The following is a 20,802-nucleotide window of genomic DNA, read 5'->3' as shown; positions in this document are numbered from 1 at the left end:
TATAAACTGGAGATTAGTTTGAAAATGCAAGGCAGTAATTTAAAATGTAATACTGTTGAAACTGTGCTCCAAGATCTTTTCATTGTAAATGGTTTGAAAGTTACAGTAAATAAGCATAGAGTTGCATGGTCATTTTTATCTGAGTGACATTACGTGGAAATACAAATTCTGCTGAGTTAGGAGGCATGACTGAGAAACTTGTTTTATTTTAGTTGTTCGGTCTTGATTCTCAAGAAGGAATGGAACGGGTGTGGTCATCTCTGTTATTTTGCATTCTTAGGGGGTGTCTTAGTTGTCTAGTGCTGCTATAACAGACGTACCACAAGTGGATGGATTTAGCAAACAGAAATTTATTCGCTCACAGTTTAGGAGGCTGAAAGTCTGAATTCAGGGTGCTGGCTCTAGGGGAAGGGTTTCTCTCTCTCTTTTGACTGGGAGAAGGTCCTTGTCTCCTTTCAACATCTGTGGGCCTGACATTTCTTGGAGATCTACATGTGTCTTGGTATCCGTCTTCCCCTGGGTCTAGGAGGTTCTCAGTGCAGGGCCCCGGGTCCAAAGGATGCACCCCGCTCCCAGCTCTTCTTTCTTGTCTCTCTCTCTTTCCTTGTTCTCTCTCCTTTTATCTCTTGTAAGATAAAAAGTGATGCAGGCTACATCCCAGGGAAACTCCCCTTACAAAGGATTGGGGCTGTGACCTGAGTAAGGGTGTTGCATCCCACCCTAATCCTCGTTAACAAGACCTAATCCTGCCTTATTAACATGATGGACCATAACTACAGGCATAGAGGTTAGAATTGACAACATATCATAAAATGGAGGATAATCAGATCACAAAATGGAGGACAACCACACAATACTGGGAATCATGGCCTAGCCAAGTTTACACATATTCCGGGGGGATACAGTTCAATCCATGACAGGTGTTAATGGACTATCCTGATTATTGAAATATTCTGTTTAATATGTAATACATAAATGACCAATTTTCAAAGAATCAGAACATAGCTAAAATATAGCCAACCATGAAACTTCACAGAATAAAATGTAATCTTTATTTGATGCCTAATGATTCTTGAAGGCAATTTAGGCACTCTTATCACCGTAGGGTCTTCACTGTCAATATCTATTATACTGAGAATGTACGGAAGTGTCTGTTGATATAATTTTATAGATAATAGAAGACTACAGTAGCTTTTACTGAGAAAAACTGTGAATGGAGAAAAAGTATTGAGTAGAATTACTGGAGGTTTTTGTTACCAAATCTAGTAATTTTTAATTCTTAGAATTCTTGTCATTTGTGTTAATGTTATTCCTTTGGAACAAGTATGCAGTCATACCAAATGCAGTTAGTTTAGTAATTATCCATTTAACATAAGCATTTCTATATTCTGTGTCTATGAGAAATCATATGTATTGTGTCCCTATGCGTAAGCGATATCAATATAAACCAGTCTATATTTCTGTGACAAGTAGCAGTTCACATGCCTCCATTTCATGATGCCAGTTAAACGAAGCTGTCTTTTGTTATTTTTTATATCATAATACGAAATAGAATAACATTATTGGTCACCATATTGCTCTTGTGTGTCTGTCTCCTCTTTGTATGTCATATACACTTGTAATGTGACAATGTAACCAGCATACCTAATTACTGTGAAGATTTTCCATTTCCTATTTCCCATCTGAAGAAAGTGAGGAGCTAGTTTGGATTTGAGTCTTCAGTTTAGAACTCCTTTGTCATTGTTAGGTGTCTGGTTTGATAAGAAGCCTTTAACCTTGCCTTTGATCTCCAGACCGATATTTTAATGTCTGGTTGGTAACACCAACTGGTTGTCTCAAAGATGCCTCCAACTGAATCTAACTCATACCAAACTAATGATTCCCAGCCCCCATCTGATTCTAAGCGTTCCCTATCTCAGTTGAGGGTAAATTCATGCATACTAAGAATCCCCTTTGATCCATCACCTTTCTTCAAACCCGTTTCTAACCATCAACAGCTGAGTTCATTTTACCTCCTAAATATCTCCAAAATCCAGTCACCTCTTCCTCAAGACCTTTATCATCCTAGTCCAGATCATACTTCTCTCCTGCCTGGACTCTTGCCCACTGTCATTTTTACAGTACAGCCAAGCAATTGTTTTTAAATGTAAATATGATTATGTTATCACTGACCACCCCCATAAACCCTGTTCAGTGGCTCTTTCATCTGCTCAGACTAAAAGCCAAGTCTGTAAGTTGGTTCTCCAAGCCCTGTGTGGTTTGGCCTGTCTTACTTTCTCCCCTTCTCTCTCTGCCCTTCAACCCCCCTAGTTCCTGCTTCAGGACAGGTACGTGGTTCCCTCTTGTTAGAATACTCTTACATTTCACAATTAGTTATTGAATCACGTCTTTGTGTGGAACATGTCTACACACTTCACATGCATCAGTGAATACAGCAGACAAAAGCCCTGCTCTTGTAGAGCTTACATTTTACTTATTTTTCTCCAAGACTTTTGGATATATCTTACATATCCTTCATATCATGGCTCAGGGACTTTTTCCGCTACCTTGCCTTCAGATGTGATCAGATCCTTTTATTATATATCTTAATCTAGTGAATATATTGCAGTTTTAATTTTGGGTTTATTTATGTGAGTTTTGGACTTCTTCCTTTTTCCAAAAGGATAGAGATATGTCTGATTTTGCTCGTTTTTATATCTGTCACCTACCACAATGCTGGTACATAGTAGGTCTCAATGAATAATTATTGAAGAAATAAACAAATTCCCCAGAAGATTATTAGATAATACTGAAATGAGCATTTTCATGAAAGATTTTGTGCAAATCAGATTGCCCTTTTAAGAAATAGTGCCAGCGTCAAAACTTATTATTTGTAATTGGATAATATTTAAATGCAGGATTTACAGAGTGTGTACGGCCATGCTGGTTACTGAAAGCAACAACTTACTGATTCATTCATTCTGTCCTTCATTTGAGAAAAATTTAGTGAGTACTTACCACGTACCAGGCACACAGTGGACACTCGATATACTGCAGTGAAGACAGACCTGATCCATGTGTTTGTGGAGCTCCCAGTGGCGGTGACAGCCACCTGCTCTGCAGTGGGGAAACTTGCTGTATGAAATGAGTTACTGTGTCCAGTCCTGTGTTCTCTTCTAAGTAATAGTGTAATGTCTTACTGACAGTGGAAGGAGGTCGAGAATGGAAAGAATCTTGACTTGCTTTGCTCACTAAAATTATTGAGAACGTTCTCGTTCTAGTATTTCTCAGCTGTTTCACTTAAAAATCTTATATGCAAACACAAAGTCAGCAAACTCCTCCTCTATGACTCCTTCAGGGAAGCCTCCACTGAAATTTTGGCCTTGATGAATACCATCATGACATAAACTCATCTTTCTAGCTCCTTTTGAGACGTTGAAGTGCAGCTTCCAGCAGGAGCCCTGGTGGTGCAGTGGTTAAGAGCTTGGCTGCTAACCAAAAGGTCGACGGTTCGAATCTACCAGCCGCTCCTTGGAAACCCTGTGGGGCAGTCCTACTCTGTCCGATAGGGTCGCTATGAGCCGAAATCAACTCGATGGCAGTGGGTTTTCCATTCTCCAGGCAGCAGTATTACTTAAAAGTTAAGTAACACTTTAATTGTGAGTGTAACTACCTCACTGACTAGAGGATTATTGAAGGACTGAAAGGACTAATACTGAAAGGCCTAACAGCTTTGTTTGCTTGAAATAAGGTCTGTAATAAGTGACTTTCCACTTCAGAACATTGAAACCACAAAGGTATTTGTCATCTTTTACAACCAATCAAACCCTCTTTTGACATGCAAGGAAATGAGCCATATAATTATTCTGCCAATAGAAGCTGTTACTGTTTTGTGATTTACGCTGAGGTCACAAGTTTACTAGCCAAACCAGTGAAATAAGCCACAATGCAGGTAAGGACAAAATGAAGTGATGTGTTTGCTGCTTTGTTTCTGAGGCAAGTTTCTTTCCTGGTGCTGGTGTCTGAACGTGTCTCTCTCTTTTCTGTCTCATTCCTGCTATTCCTTTGGAGAAGAAGGGGTACACACGGAGGAGCTGGACAGTGAACTAGGTAAACCTCCCAGTTGCTGCATGCCCTGCTCTGCATGGACTTGTCTCCCGTAAATTGTTTAATCTTCTATTTCTGTAGTTTGTACTTCTCCAATTATGATTTTCATTCCAGCCTGTCCACAAAAGGTTAGTCGTACAACCGATGTGTCTGACAGCAGGCACCACACAGAGTTGTAATAAATTGTGTCTACAAGAAAAAGTGAGTTGAGACTAGAAGAGGGTTAGTGAACGGGCGAGAGGCAGTCTTAGGAAATGAGGGCTGGCTAAGAGTGGAGGAGGTGCTTGCTGTGTCCCTTCACCTTTCCCATAACCCATCCAGATCTTATTTTTTTATTTGTTGTATTGATGCTCATCTACATGAGTCATACGAGAAAAGCAAAGGAAAACAAACAAACAAAATCTCACAAGACTAAATGAAGGATTGTTGTAGGAGTAGCAGCAATAAAATCATTCCAGTGATTAGTTCAATAGTTACTCAGTCTTAGTAGGATGTTTCTAAGTCCCGTGTACCACATGTTGACCTTGCCACCCTGTGACTGGCTTGAGAATCAGGTGCTGTGTTTGTGTGCACCTTTTCGGTGGGGTGTGTGTATTAATGTAAATCAAGTCTTGGCCGCTCTGACTGTTGTAGCTCAGAAATAATTTATATTACCAGATAATGCCAAACTCTCTTATCTCTCCTACTGGAATATATTGAATTATGTTTCCTGCTAAGTTAGACATTTTATGTTCAACTTGGAGCAATATTAAAATTCATTTGCATTCCATCTGATGCTTCCACTGAGGGCTAGATGGGGAAACATGAGGTTCAGTTGAATCGCAGATGAAGGCCTTGGCTAATGGAAAATTGACCAGAGTATTTACATGAAATAGAACATCATCTGTATGAACAGAACTGTCCTAAGATTATTGAATCTGCCTCGCATTTTTGAAATTGCCTTAAGAACTGAAAATGTAAATGTATTTTAATATAGATTATTGTTTTCATTTATTTTTATGTAAGTAATCACGGTTGACTAGAGTTAGGATATGACAGAATTTAGCTCTGTTTTTCTTAATGTTTGGGACATATCCTATTGAAATTGATGGATATGCCAGCATAATTGTCGATAACTATTGATTTATCCATTTTTAAAGATATTTAATAAGTTTTCATTGCGGTCATTGTGGTAAGAATGACTTCGGTTAACTCTATAATAGCACAATTTGAACCTAATTTATCAGAAAAGAATCTATCAACTCAGTGATATTAGGTAAGTAATTCAAATAAACACAATTAGGTTTTCCAGAGAAAAAAAATAAGTGCGTTAATCATTTTGTTGAACCAATTTAAACCACTCTTGATACCTGGATAATATGTGCGAGTGACCCTGTGGCTGCTGTAGGTGAACAGTGGAGATAACACAGCTCTGCTCAGGGACACAGCCTTGTGAAGTGCAGATGTTGAAATTTTAGAGAAAGAAGCATCTGTACTGTTTTCCATGCAACAGTTATACTGTCGGAACATTCCTATGCTGTTAAAGGCTCTAAAAAATGAGTTTTAATGGCTACCCTTCTCAATACCATAGCCACTTTTCCAGGTATGGTTTGGTGAGTGGTGGAGTTGTCTCTGAGGTCGTATCAGGTTGCCTGGGTTCAAATCCTGGCTTCCCCACTTACTAGCCCTTTGGCAGGTTATGCAACGTCTCTTAGCTTCGCTTTCCTTATTTGTAAACCAAACCAAAAACCCACTGCTGTCGAGTCGATTCCAACTCATAGCGACCCTATAGGACAGAGTAGAACTGCCCCATAGAGTTTCCAAGTAGCACCTGCTGGACTTGAACTGCCCACCTTTTGGCTAGCAGCCATAACACTTACCCACTACGCCACCGGAGAGAGGGGCTAAAACGGTGTCTCCCATGGTGCTTATGAGGAGATTCAATGAGTGTCTTTCTTTCCTGTGATCAGTACATGTTACTGTGATTACCAGTTTTATTATTTATTAATTAATTGCCTCTTCTTGGAATTTCAGTACTTCCTTATGCTCCCTTATTCCTCTAATAGAGGCTAGGGAGGAATGTGTTCTCTGCTATGAAAATAGTCCAGATGTGCCCTTGTAGGTAGGGTAGAGATAGAACCCTTGATTTTTGCTTACACACGTCCACTGTGGAAAGAGTGGCTCCCGCAGACACACACTCTGTTTTCTGTTGCATTTGCTCCAGACCTTATTGACACGCTCACTGCCCGTTTCCTTAATAAGAGGGTCCTAATTTCAGACAATAGCAGCTGTCAGGTTTTCTATGAACAATGCGATTCCAGATAATCTGCCTCTGAGAGGTGTGAGCGGTTGGCTTGGACATTGGACACAGGTCATTTGATTATAGAGCTGTCATTCCTGAACTCTGTTGTTTGAGCGGGGTCAGTAGCTCCGTTATGCACTTTTGGTTTGCAGAATTTCTCACACCCTCTGCAGATACCATCCGGAATCGAGAAGCACTTGCAGAGCCTTCTTTTGGAATTATAGAATATTTGTGTGGTGACACCAATGAGGGGAGGTAGACACAGGAAAAGAGTTCCCCTCACAACCAAAACTAAGTCACCATTTTGAAATTCATCTCTGATTTTGTGAGTGACTACTGCTTTGTGTGCTGACAAATCTCTTTTGAAAAGAACTGAGAACATTTGCCTACTCACTTTTTGCTTCTGTAGTGACAGAATCATACAGCATAAGATTTTTGGAGGCAGGAATAGTAAGCATGCAGGCCATGTAAATCTGTTCTATTCCTTTTGCTTTCTTAAAAGAGTTGCCATTTCTTGAACACTTCCTATATGCCGGGTGCTGTGCTAAGTGTCTTACAAGCGTCTTCATCTCATCCACAGTCGGCCTTTGAGGTAAACCCAGGTGGAAGATGTGGTTCAGAGACCCAGTGGCACAGAGCAGTGAAGCAGTAGAGTGAAGGCTCAATCCCAATCCTGGCAGCCCCCAAAAGGGTTCTGGTCGCCTGTGATCTCTCTGACATTCTTGTCTGTTGTCTAGACATGGAGGGTGGCTCTTCAAAGTTTTTTAGTAAACAAAATGTTAATGTAATTATTTTCTGGGCTTAAATATTTTCTCCCACTTTCAGCTTATTTTAGAACCAAACGAATGGCAAATTCTAGGACAAACATCTTCCATTTTTAAATTGATGACCCATTTCTATTTTAAGCTTTAGGAGACTAATTCCTATTATTAAGATAATCATCACATTCGAAGTGAGAAATCTATCTTTTCAATTTAAAATGAGTTTTAACTTGAAAAACTGGAAAATTTCTGGAGTTTACTAATCTCTTTCAGAAGATGGAGGTGTTTAAGTTTATGTTTTCAGGAATATCAGGTGACCAGCTCCATTTGTCAACGCCATGAGTGTAGCTTGTTGACTACAAAACAGAAGAAAAGATGAGAGGGGTCTAACCTTCCTGCACCCTCCATGCTCCCACATCCAAGCATTGACCACGAGGTGACTCAGCCGTCTCCTTCGACGATGACCCCTAAGTTATCCTTATGTCCCAGTGTCGCTCAATAACTGTTTTTTTTAAATTACTTATTAAGCAAGTTGAATTCTCAATATTTCCCCTATTTCATCTAAAGATAATCAGGCTAAATATATAGATTGCAAATTTTGAAGAGGATCAGGTTCCATTAAACATGAGGTGGCCCCCGCAAATTCACCCACTCTCACCCCATGCCAGAACACATGGAGAGCTGTGCACCAATTTGGATTTTTTCAATATTAGATTTCCTACTCTTTGGAAATATTTTCTTGGTTCGTTTTCATTTAAATGGTAATTTCCAGCTTTTTAAGGGGAAACTGTTTCCAGGCATTTGATTTGCATCAGTCCCCAAGACTCAGGGTATAAAAATGTCAAGTTGTATCAACATCTACAGATTGGACCTGTCTTGTGTTTTAGTACCTTATGTTTCCCAGAATTCAAAGACTTCTTTAAAACCTGCTAAGTGTTTAAAAAATTAGAAGGAGGAAAACCTGTCTTTTTGTTTGTAAAGAAGTAACATGTAGAGCAAAAACCATGAAATTAACATCTCTTGATGTGCAGCCAAATCTGAACAAAACATGAACTTTGAGTAATTAGTCTGCGTGTTTGTGTGCACGCACGTGCCTCCATTTCATCCTGGAACTGTGTGTGGCATGTGGTGTAAGTTCTGTGTTCTGATAAAATGGTCACTGTTTGAAAATAGTGACCGCGTAATTCCTTGATTTAAAAAAACAAAACAAAACTAATTTTAAAGTAAGTGAGTGGTTGTAGCATCCCAGTCGAGCTGGGCTTGCTGGCTTCTTCTAGGAATGATGGTTGGCTTTGAAATGTGGTGTTGTCCAAGTTTGCCTTAACTCCAGGTGTGTAAGGGTGGCTTATAGATTAAGCTAAGTAATTGCTGCTGTGCCTGAAAGGAGGGCTTAATGACACCAAACATGTCCTGTTGGCTTCTTTCACCAGCTACAGTAATCTGGCTCAATGGGCTTTACGATACTGGTTATTGTTGTAACAGAACTCACTGTTACCTAGCTAATTAAGCTCCAATCTGTGATAAGAAGCCTTATGAAATAAAATTCAATAGAGCACGTCTGAGTTTTCAAAACGGCACATACATCCCCCAGTGCTATTCTTACGCCACATTTAAAGGAAGCCAATCTGCCCGCATGAGCACTGCTCTCCTGGTAAAGTGCTGGGGAAGATAGGCCTGTCCGGATACAGCAACTAGTGATGGACACATGCAATTCAAAACCCACCTGCACATGGACGTTTTTATTTACGAGGAGCAAGGGCAAAATAAGATGCAAATTTCACTTATTCCATGGAGAGCAGAACAGCACTATTGTATTAAAAATGAAAGGAAACATTAAATTTCACCCACTTTTTGCTTGTTTGGTAAGGCAATCAAGAAACAAAATGAGAAACTGTAAATATTTAAAATAGAAACTAGGCATTCAAGGCAAATTTTGACTGTATTTCCATTAAAACAGTTTAATAGCTGACTTAGAATGAAAGCATCTTGGGCTGCACTTCATTAAGTTTTACTTCCTTACGTAAAGTATCGGTAGACGAAGAATTGCTTTTCACTAGGGAAACACTATGGGGCAGTTCTACTCTGTCCTATAGGGTCGCTATGAGTCGGAATCGACTCAACGGCACTGGGTTTTTTTTTTAGGGAAACACTATTTGGCTCAATAACACTGTTGTTGTTGTTGTTAGGATACACACTTTTATTTGGATATAAGGCTTTTTTTTTTTTTTTTTTTTAGTGAGTCTTTCTTTCCTAAGTTGGTTGTCAAAAATCCACAGGCCCTTGAACAAAATATACTTCTTGTTCTAAATATTCTTTTATTTTTCAGAACTGCCTGCTGGATGGGAAAAGATTGAAGACCCTGTCTATGGTATCTACTATGTAGAGTAAGTAGCTATGGACACTCTGCATTTTAGTGTGAACCTTCTCTGTAATTATGTACATTTATGCTGCCTTCGCTGTAAGATACCAACACTAAATAACAATAATAATGTAATATTGATTTTATGGGGGTTCCGTGGTAGAATCCTCACCTTCCATGTGGCAGACCTGGGTTCAATTCCCAGCCAATGTGCCTCATGTGTAGCCACCACCCATCTCTCAGTGGAGGCTTGTGTGTTGCTATGATGCTGAACAGACTAAGACAAACCAGCAAGAAAGCCCTAGTGATCTGAAAATCAGCCGTCGGTAACCCTGGATCTCACCATTTGCTCTCCATTGTTCATGAGGTTGCTGTGAGTCAGGGGCCAACTCGACGGCAGCCAACTGCAGCAACCATCTATTGATGGAGTGATACTAGAAGAAAATTTAAAAATCCAAGAGAGAACACATTGAAAAATATGCTTTATATCATTTCCTGTGAGAAAGATGGGAAATAACCAATAAAATGTCCTTTGAAAGAAACAGGTGCCATATAAATGTTCTATAGTCATAATCACACCTGCTACAATGAAGATAACTGGCCTGCTTCCTCTGCCCCCCACTGCTGGCAATGGAAAGTCGTTTGTTTGATACCCTGGTGATATCAATGTATGATGTGACAATGTCAGCCCATAAAGTGCTCAGCATCGTATTGCAAAAAATTATGAATTCAACATAGCAGGGGTCCTTGCCCAATACTGACCTTGCCTCGTCTTTACCTAACAAGAAGGATTGGTGATTGGGGCATCAGAGAGGCTGGCTTGGTCATTTCTCTGACCTTCATAAAGCAAATTCCCATAGCGTGCCCACAGAGGGGTTTCTGCCTATCTGGGACTCATTTTGGGTTCTCCCTCAACTGGTTTGTGCATCAGGAGGGAAGAGCAACAAGGAATGACAGCTCTGATAGGTGAAGAGACATGGTTTGAGGTTTGAGGGAGAACCATTCTCTTACTTTCTGCTTCTTCCTCTTGTCTTTTCAGATCCTCACACCTTTTGATGTTAGGCTATTTCTTAGAGTGGAATTGCCTGCAAGAGTTAGGAAATAAAAGAGTAGGCTGTAATAAGCAGTAAGGGTAGTCAGTCTATCCAAGCTGTTTTACAAACCTGCCTTTATTTTTTCATGTGGCTTTAAAAATATTTAAAGTTTTAAATAATCACATAGTAAGTATATTCCCAAGCTTCTAACAAAGTATAATTTTGATTTTATTTTAATTCATTATAGATATGAGTATGTGTATATTTGTGTGTACATATGTGTCTTAGTCATCTAGTGGTGCCATAACAGAAATACCATAAGTGGATGGCTTTAACAAAGAGAAATTTATTTTCCCACAGTCTAGTAGGTTACAAGTCTGAATTCAGGGCATCGGCCCCAGGGGAAGGCTTTCTCTCTCTGTCGGCTCTGGAGGAAGGTCCTTGTCCTCAATCTTCCTCTGGTCGAGGAGCTTCTCAGGCACAGGGACCCTGTGTCCCAAGGATGCACTCTGCTCCTGGTGCTGCTTTCTTGGTGGTATGAGGTCCCCAACTCTCTGCTTGCTTCCCTTTCCTTTTATCTCTTGAGAGATAAAAGGTGGTGCGGGCCACACCCCAGAGAAACTCCCTTTATCTTGGATCAGGGAGGTGACCTGAGTAAGGCTGGTGTTACAATCCTACCCTAATCCTCTCAATATAAAATTGCAATCACAGAATGGAGGACAACCACAGAATACTGGGAATCATGGCCTCACCAAGTTGATAAACATATTTTTGGAGGGACACAATTCAATCCATGACAATATGTTTGTGTAAAGTGTGGGTATAAAATATACAGTGAAACCTGTGAGGCCGGAACTCAATGGACCGCCTGGTTTCTCCGGGTCTTGCCAAGCTTTCCACCTTTAACAAGGTGCAGTCTTGCCGCTTTTCTATCACTCTGTTAGTGGAAAATATTTGCGTTTTCCTCCTCTGACAGGTTTCTGCCTTACACACATTCCAGCTTTTGCAGGTTTTACTGTGTATGTGTGTTTTTTTACACTATGGACTTAGTTTTGGGGCCATCTAAAAATGTACCTAGATTTTTGTCACTTTGAACACATCACATCTCCTTAAGTTAGCTTTGTCAGGAGCCTTTCTGCCTAAGGCCTCTATTTTAATTCTGCCTATACATCTGTTGGGAAACCCTGGTGGCTTAGTGGTTAGGTGCTATGGCTGTTAACCAAGCGGTCGGCAGTTCGAATCCGTCAGGCACTCCTTGGAAACTCTACGGGGCAGCTCTACTCTGTCCTATAGGGTAGCTATGAGTCGGAATCAATTTAACAGCAGTGGGTTTTTGGTTTTATACATCTGTTGATGAAAACTGCTGACGGATGTTGGTGGGATCCTCCTTTAATTGTTTGGGTGAATGCTCATGCCTCTGGGGACCTATCGCAGGAAGTTACTCAGTTCTGAAATTCTGTGTTACAGACAGTGTCACATCTCTGCTTTCATCTCATTTTTCAACAATTCTGTGATCCACTTTTACTAAATTAAAAACTTCCTCTATCAGGTGAAACCTTGAACACTGTGAGAAAGCCAGTGGCTAAAATCCTGGAATGTGAAAGCAGGCAGACTGAGCTTGCATGCCCGTTCACTGCTCACTAGCTACACAATGTTGTTGAGTTACTGCCCGTTCACTGCTCACTAGCTGCACTATGTTGATGAGTTACTGCAGTTCACTGGTCACTAGCTGCGCTATGTTGGTGAGTTACTGCCCGTTCACTGCTCACTAGCTGCAATGTGTTGGTGAGTTACTGCAGGTTCACTGCTCACTAGCTGCGATGTGTTGATGAGTTACTGCAGTTCACTGCTCACTAGCTGCGCTATGTTGGTGAGTTACTGCCCGTTCACTGCTCACTAGCTGCAATGTGTTGGTGAGTTACTGCAGGTTCACTGCTCACTAGCTGCGATGTGTTGATGAGTTACTGCAGGTTCACTGCTCACTAGCTGCGATGTGTTGATGAGTTACTGCAGGTTCACTGGTCACTAGCTGCGATGTGTTGGTGAGTTACTGCAGGTTCACTGCTCACTAGCTGCACTATGTTTGTGAGTTACTGCAGGTTCACTGCTCACTAGCTGCACTATGTTTGTGAGTTACTGCAGGTTCACTGCTCACTAGCTGCGATGTGTTGATGAGTTACTGCAGGTTCATTGCTCACTAGCTGCGATGTGTTGGTGAGTTACTGCAGGTTCACTGCTCACTAGCTGCACTATGTTGATGAGTTACTGAAGGTTCACTGCTCACTAGCTGCGATGTGTTGATGAGTTACTGCAGGTTCACTGCTCACTAGCTGCACTATGTTGGTGAGTTACTGCAGGTTCACTGCTCACTAGCTGCGATGTGTTGGTGAGTTACTGCAGGTTCACTTCTCACTAGCTGCACTATGTTGGTGAGTTACTGCAGGTTCACTGCTCACTAGCTGCACTATGTTGGTGAGTTACTGCAGGTTCACTGCTCACTAGCTGCGATGTGTTGGTGAGTTACTGCAGGTTCACTGCTCACTAGCTGCACTACGTTGGTGAGTTACTGCAGGTTCACTGCTCACTAGCTGCAATGTGTTGGTGAGTTACTGCAGGTTCACTGCTCACTAGCTGCGCTGTGTTGGTGAGTTACTGCCCATTCAGTGCTCACTAGCTGTACAATCTTGATGAGTTACTGCCCATTCACTGCTCACTAGCTACGGTGTGTTGATGAGTTACGGCCCATTCACTGCCCACTTGCTGCATAATGTTGATGAGTTACTGCCCATTCACTGCTCACCAGCTGCGATTTGTTGGTGAGTTACTACAGGTTGACTGCTCACTAGCTGCGATTTGTTGGTGAGTTACTGCCCATTCACTGCTCACTAGCTACGGTGTGTTGATGAGTTACGGCCCATTCACTGCCCACTAGCTGCACAATGTTGATGAGTTACTGCCTGTTCACTGCTCACTAGCTGCGGTGTGTTGATGAGTTACTGCCCATTCACTGCTCACTAGCTGCGATTTGTTGGTGAGTTACTACAGGTTGACTGCTCACTAGCTGCGATTTGTTGGTGAGTTACTGCCCATTCACTGCTCACTAGCTATGGTGTGTTGATGCGTTACGGCCCATTCACTGCCCACTAGCTGCACAATGTTGATGAGTTACTGCCTGTTCACTGCTCACTAGCTGCGATGTGTTGGTGAGTTACTGCCCGTTCACTGCTCACTAGCTGCGCTGTGTTGATGAGTTACTGCCCATTCACTGCTCACTGGCTGTGCTGTGTTGATGAGTTACTGCCTGTTCACTGCTCACTAGCTGCACTGTGTTGATGAGTTACTGCAGGTTCACTGCTCACTAGCTGTGCTATGTTGATGAGTTATTGCCCATTCACTGCTCACTAGTTGCACTATGTTGATGAGTTACTGCAGGTTCACTGGTCACTAGCTGCGATGTGTTGGTGAGTTACTGCCCATTCACTGCTCACTAGCTGCGCTATGTTGATGAGTTACTGCCCATTCACTGCTCACTAGCTGCGATGTGTTGATGAGTTACTGCCTAACTGAAATGTACTTTCCTTATCCATAGTACATGAACCAGAACAGGACCTGCCTCATGGCATTTATTGAGGATTTTAAGATACAATGCATGCAAAACAGCACAGTGACTGCTACAGTAAGCAGTTAGTGTATACCAAAAAACCAAGCGCCATAGGACAGAGCAGAACTACCCTACAGGGCTTCCAAGGAGCAGCTGGCGGTTTCGAACTGCCAACCCTTTGGTTAGAAGTTCAGCTCTTAACCACTGCACCACCAAGGCTCCAGTGGGTCTGTGGAAGCTATTAATTTTAAATTTTCTTTCCCCAACTGCACATTTGACAGAAGATGGTAAACATTGGAGACCACCTGCTTGTTCATTTCTAGTCACAGGACTTGGCTTGCCTGGCATTTTGCTTCTGGGATGAAGTGTTTCCTAACTGAATCCCGTTTGCCTTCTCCTCCAGCCACATCAACAGGAAGACACAATATGAGAACCCCGTGCTGGAAGCCAAACGGAAGAGACAGCTTGAGCAGCAGCAACCGCAGCCGCAGCCGCAGCCAGAAGGTCGGCTCCCAGGTGTGGTGTTCTCTGGGGCTCTGGGCGGAGGAGCTCAGGGCAAAGCCTGGGTGCTGACACCCCGATGTGGTCAGGTCAGAAGCAGCCTTGATGATGCACAGGCTGATGGGTGGCATTGAGGGGAGGAAGGCAGAGCCTCTGCTAGAGCCCTCCAAAACCCAGAACGGCTACAGTGGGGGAGCCCACTTCAGTTTAGAAAGCGGAGATTTAAATATCGTCTCTGTGGTTAGACTGGAGAATGTTCTGGTGAGGAGAGAATCCCCTTCCCAGCAGCATTTGCACAACAGCTGGGATGTAAGTCCAAACCACCTTTAGCACTCTTATTCCAAGTGGAGTTTCTGGGCTCAAAACAAATTTCAGCTTTAGGAGCCTTACATGATGGGTCAGGAAGAGCTGGTGATTTCGAGCACTTGTTCAGACTTACAAATTAATTCACCCCCTTCATAAAAAAATATGAACGGTTCAGGATTGTGGAATGTTACGTTCTTCCTGTTTGTCCCGTCCCATTCTCAGTGATAAGGTGCAGAAATTTCCTAGGGATAACAAATACATGTATTTCAACAAAAATAAGATAATACTATACATGTTGTTTTGTGACCTGTTTTTCTAACTTAAAATATCTGTCTTATGCATCTTTCCATGTGGTTAATATAGATTTACTTTATAATTTTTAATGGCTGCAAGATGTTCTATTTTATGAATGTCTCAGCTTTATTTACCCACTTATTAATACATGCTTAGGTTTTTCCCAGTTTTTCATTGTGGTCTTTTAAAATATAGGCTTAGTACCCTCCACTCCCAATATAAACAGGGTTAATATGTGACTATCAGATGAGACACCTCTCCTTTTATTATTATAGAACTGGATATCATAAATTTAGATCTTAGACCAGGGGTCAGCAAACCTTTCCTGTGAAGGGACAGGTAATAAATATTTTAGGCTTTGCAGGCAACATAGTCTCTGACACAACTACTCCTTGTAGCCGGGAAGCAGCCAAAGGCAAAATGTGAAAAAAATGGGCATGGCCATTTTCCAATAAAACTTTTTTTATGAACACTGAAATTTGAATTTCATGTAATTGGCATGTGTCACAAAATGTTATTCTTTTTAATTTTTTAAATCTTTCAAAAATGTAAAAAACCATTCTTGGCTCATAGGTTATATAAAAATAGGCAGTGAAACAGATTTGGCTCAGGGGACCCTAGTTTGCCAAGCACTACTGTAGACAGTATATTTGAGTGTGTGTGTGTGTGTGTGTACACACATTTGCCTAAGTTTGGAAAGTTGTTCTCTCTACCTTGATCTCTTTTCTATTTTTTTCTTTCAACTTTTTGTATTTTTCCTGAGCTTGTGAAACTTGGTAAAGTTAGAAAGTGCAGTTGGGAGAATGGGAGTGTGCAGTTGAGTCTAGTTAGGTGAAACGGAAAGTGATTCGGGGGTAAATCTCAAGGGTCACTCACTGCAATTCATTTATGGGCCTCTGCGATGAATAAGGCCAGCCACACTTAGGACCCAAGAGTATCAGTAATGGGTCCCATTTGGATTTCACTTGAGATGATAGCAAATAGCACCTTGGAAAAATGCTGAAATCCTCCCTAAACCAAACGGGCTTCAGCAGTCCATTGCATTAGAGACATTTCTCTCTTTTAGGGATGGCCTTAGTGGATTTTCTATCTTTCTTGATGTTTCTTATTTGGTCTCACTGTGGACTCTCCAGCTAGAGAGACCTGGGACTTTTATTGGTTCCATCATATTTCTTTTCCCAAAGGTCTTGGACCAAAGAGAGAGAGAGAAAGAGAGATCAAGGTCTTGATCTCCTAAACATAGAGTGCGGTTAGATAACAATTTTCTTTTCATCTAAGCTGTCTGCCCCAGGTTTTATTGGTTTGGGTTTATTATTAGGAAAGTGAATCCTGAGTAAGTCAACCAGCCATTTGACAGAAACTTTCTCCTCTTTCTTGTAGAATGGACAGAAGACCACTCAGCCCTTGTGCCTCCTGTTATTCCAAGCCACCCCCCAAGCAATCTGGAGCCAGCCAGAGAAGCTCCACTTCAGGGTAAAGTGTTTTTTATAATTGCATTATGGTTTTAGCTTCAAAAATCTAATTTTTTTTTTAAAGTGGACTCTTGTAACTCCCAAGTCATTCCTCTGATAGTGAAATATATGAATAATGAAAATAAATATAAATCCATTATTAATCAGACTTGTCAAGAAAAATTAGAAACTTTTTTGAATAAATTTCTTCAACTACTTGTTAACAACCAGTGTTTCTTAACCTCAGCACTGTTGACATTTTGGACTGGATCATTCTCTGTTGCGGGTTGTCCTGTGCATTTTTAGGGCATTTAGGAGCCCTGGTAGTGCAGTGGTTAAGAGCTATGGCTGCTAACCAGAAGGTTGGTGATTCAAATCCACCTGCTGGGCAGTTCTACTCTGTCCTATAGGGTGGCTATGAATTGGAACCAATGAGTTGGAACCAATTCAATGGCAACAGGATTTTTTTTTTTTTGGTAGTAACATCTCTGGCCTCCGCTCCCCCAGTCCCACATCACTTGTGGCAACCAAACATGTCTTCAGACATTGCCAAATGTCCCCTGGGGGGCAAAATCATTCCTGGGTTGTAAATCACTGATTTAGAAACTGAAAATATTTAACATAGTATTAAATAAGATGCTTTTAAAAGTCAGAATTAGAGTCCTGGACAGAGCTGGAGAAAAAATGTGGAACAAAATTCTAACTCACAAAAAAAGACCAGAGACTGGAGAAACCCCGAGAGTATGGCCCCCAGATACCCTTTTAGCTCAGTAATGAAGTCACTCCTGAGGTTCACCTTCAGCCAAATATTAGATAGCCCCATAAAACAAAACAAGACATCAGCCCAGGGGCAAGGACTAAAAGGCAGGAGGAGACAAGAAAGCTGGTAATAGGGAACCCAAGTCTGAGTAGGGAGATTTTTGACATGTTGTGGGTTGGTAACCAATGTCACAAAACGATACATGTACTAGTTGTTTAATGAGAAGCTGGTTTGTTCTGTAAACCTTCATCTAAAGTACAGTAATAAAAAGAAAAAAAACATAAAAGTCAGAATTAGATACTTTAAGATTCTAGTCAATGTGATTGTTTTTTGGTGATTTCTCTGTGAATGTAAATGGTTTGATATTATTGTATTCTAACTTCTCATTCCCTCTTCTTGACACGGATCTTGGTATTTATGTGTTTTAAGATGTTTCAGTATATCTAACTTATTTTCATTCCCTAATAGTATGAGCCCCTATAGAAACTTGTTTCTGAAAATTGGAAGTTCCAGAATCTTGCTACTTTCAGACCTCATTACTCTTAAATGTTAAGAAAAGCTTTTGTTCTGTTTTTGTGTTGGTTTTTTCTTTTTAATAAGAAAAGTACAAGAGTATCATGTTTGATTTGATAGAGTTGGAGTATGTTTGTGGTAAAGAACCACTGAAAAGTCTCTAAAGTTTGTCTTGCTCCTTACAGTGTTTAAGAGGTATAGTTGTAGTAGACATAAAAAGACAAATAGCATAATTCTGTTCTATATTTTTATTCCTCTGTTATAATTTTCAAAAGAAAAAAATGTATCGCTCTAGCAGATACTGTCATAAGATTAGTTGTATTAATGTCAATTTATGTAAAATAGTTTCTTCTGAGTTGGGACACTTTTTATGGCGATAATGGTTTTAATAAGGATAGAACAGAGTAGATGATTACGTACTAGTTAATGTCAGCATGGTATGGCCTCCTCAAGATTTTTTAAATATAAAATTCCCTCTGCAGCCCCATCTCATCTTCCCCCTTGATCATGGTAAGTTGGCCACACCAGCCTTTTTCAGTTCCTTGAGCCAGCAAAGCTGTGGACGGCTTCAGAGCCTTAGCATATTCTGTTCCCTCTGCCTGTCTGCAGCTGTCTTTCTCTCACTCTTTACTTTGCTAACTCTTACTTGTCTCAAAGGAGTCCTGGTGGTGCAACAATTGAGTGCTTGGCTGATAACATAAGGCTAACAGTTCGAACTTACCCAGTGGCTCCGTGAGAGAAAGATCTTGCAGTTTGCTCCTGTAAAGATTACAGCCTAGAACACCTTATGGGGGCAGTTCTGATCTGTCAAATGGGGTTGTTATGAATCAAAATCGGCTGGATGGCACTTAACAAAAAAACTTGTCTCAAGTCCCAGCTTAAATATCAGAGAGGATTTTCCTTACCTGTCATCGTTGCTAGATTCTCCTGTTCTCTGCACTTTTACCATCCTGTAGCTCTCATCTATAGAATTTAGCACAGTTTACAATTAGTGTTTATCTGTGTGTTTAGTTATGTAACAGAAACCCTGATGGCGTAGTGGTTAAGTGCTACGGCTGCAAACCAAAGGGTCAGCAGTTCAAATCTGCCAGGCGCTCCTTGGAAACTCTATGGGGCAGTTCTACTCTGTCCTATAGGGTCTCTATGAGCCGGAAGCGACTCAACGGAACTGGGTTCTGGGTGGGTTTTATAACAGTATTTCCCTCATTAGACTTTAAATCCCATGGAGGCAGGAGATTGTTTTTTTAACTGCCATTCATCCTCCCTTGATATCTAGTTTGTGCTGAAATTATTGTTGAGTGAAACAATATATGTGTTACTTACATACAGACATACATGCATCATAGTTAGCATCAAGCTTCCCTTAAAGAATTGCCTTAGATATGAAATAAATTAAATCTTTAAAAGTTAGATTCTGGGCACCCTATGCTTAGTGCACCAAGTGACTGAAGGGTTTAGAGATATTTGTCTGTATTAGGAACTTCGTCTCAGAGTCTTAATTTTCTTTTCTTGTAGGCGTTTTTATTTGTTTTTTTTCTTTAGCCCTCTTGGGTCTCATACTGGAGTGTGAAAGTTTAAACTCACTGAACTTTCCTTGGGGTCTACTCACTTATTCTTAGAGCCCTTCTAGTGTATAGTCTCCATGCTGGTCCTCGTCTTTCAGATACAGTTTTAATCGATGGATATAACTCACGCCAAAGAAGCCAGTTAAATTCATACCCTCTGACTCTAAGCTGCAACTGTGAAAGTATCAACTTGTATGTTAGCTTCATTGGTTACGACTCTTGGTTACCTGCCTGCTAGTTAAGTGTTATAATTTAGCCTCCTGATAACACTATCAGGATGGAGCTGTGTAGGTAACTTCGTTAGATGGTCTGATACTAATTCTGCTAAATTCACAGCTTAACCAAGCTCTCCCCTGATCAAGAGCACGTTTCTAGTCTCAGCAAGGGATTGTTTAAAGAAATGTGCTTGTATGAGGATAGTTACAAACAAAACAAACTTTCCAGCTTCATGCTTATACTTGAAGAATACTCTTCACAGCCACCCCTTCTCCACAACTCTATCATCATCAACAAAATAATAACAACTCATATTTATTGAGTTCCTATTGTGTGCTTTTTTTGTGTGTGTGTGTGCCAGGCACTTCCCTAAGAAGTTTGCTTATATTACTTGTCATGGTTATTCCTTACAACTCTCATGTGAGGTAGGTACCGTCATTACATCCAGTTTGCACATGATACCCTCAGCAGAGAAAGGCTCAATGCCTTGCCCAAGGCCGCACAGCAAGCAAGTAGCAGAGTCCAGATTTGAACCCCAATCAGTTGTCATTAGAAATAGTTAAGCTTTGGGCTAAAACCTGTTTATTTATTTTTTTGGTGAGACACCTCATGGCATAGCCTGTGCCATTTAATACAGAAGTCATTTGCTGTGTGTGGCAATTTAAATTAGTTAAAATGAAATAAAGTTAATAATTTAGTTCCATAGTCACACTGACCTGACTTTCAGCACTCGGCAGCCACCTGTGGCTAGGCGCAGCCGTGTTGGGCAGCACAGGTATGGAGCATTTCTATCATTGCAGAAAATGCTGTCGAACAGCACAGGTCTAAGGTATGCAAACCCTGGTGCTAAGAATGGTTCTGCCTTTCCAGGGAAAAAGGGCCTGGGGGCTTGTTCAAGTGCAGGTTTTTGAGCCAAGGCCCAGAAAATCCTGACTCAGTGAGTCTAGGGTAGGCACACATTTTAATAAGCTACCCAAGTCATTCTCATATATAACCAAGTCTTAAAATTGGTGACTTGTTCAACAGAGAATTTAGAATTGCTTTAAAAATTACATGTACCACAGGGCTGCAGCA

The 20,802-nt window shown here is 41.0% G+C and overlaps 1 protein-coding gene across 12 annotated transcripts in view; it reads left to right on the top strand.

The window, feature by feature from the left end:
• MAGI1 (membrane associated guanylate kinase, WW and PDZ domain containing 1) overlaps positions 1-20,802 on the top strand; it is a 713,080-nt gene that overhangs the window by 607,065 nt on the left and 85,213 nt on the right. For 6 of the 12 annotated variants that reach the window (XM_049862789.1, XM_049862780.1, XM_049862779.1 and 3 more), the window contains 4 exons: positions 4,054-4,089; positions 9,455-9,512; positions 14,526-14,638; positions 16,604-16,696. In XM_049862789.1, the coding sequence (XP_049718746.1) occupies positions 4,054-4,089; positions 9,455-9,512; positions 14,526-14,638; positions 16,604-16,696 (300 nt within the window). The remainder of the gene's footprint in view (positions 1-4,053; positions 4,090-9,454; positions 9,513-14,525; positions 14,639-16,603; positions 16,697-20,802) is intronic. The other 6 variants (XM_049862781.1, XM_049862785.1, XM_049862790.1 and 3 more) reach the window with 3 other exon arrangements.

The sequence above is a fragment of the Elephas maximus genome, chromosome 20 (assembly GCF_024166365.1).
Source record: "Elephas maximus indicus isolate mEleMax1 chromosome 20, mEleMax1 primary haplotype, whole genome shotgun sequence".
Lineage (NCBI taxonomy): Eukaryota > Metazoa > Chordata > Mammalia > Proboscidea > Elephantidae > Elephas > Elephas maximus.
The sequence above is the reverse complement of the archived record's forward strand: the minus strand, read 5'-3'. Positions and strand labels throughout refer to the sequence as shown.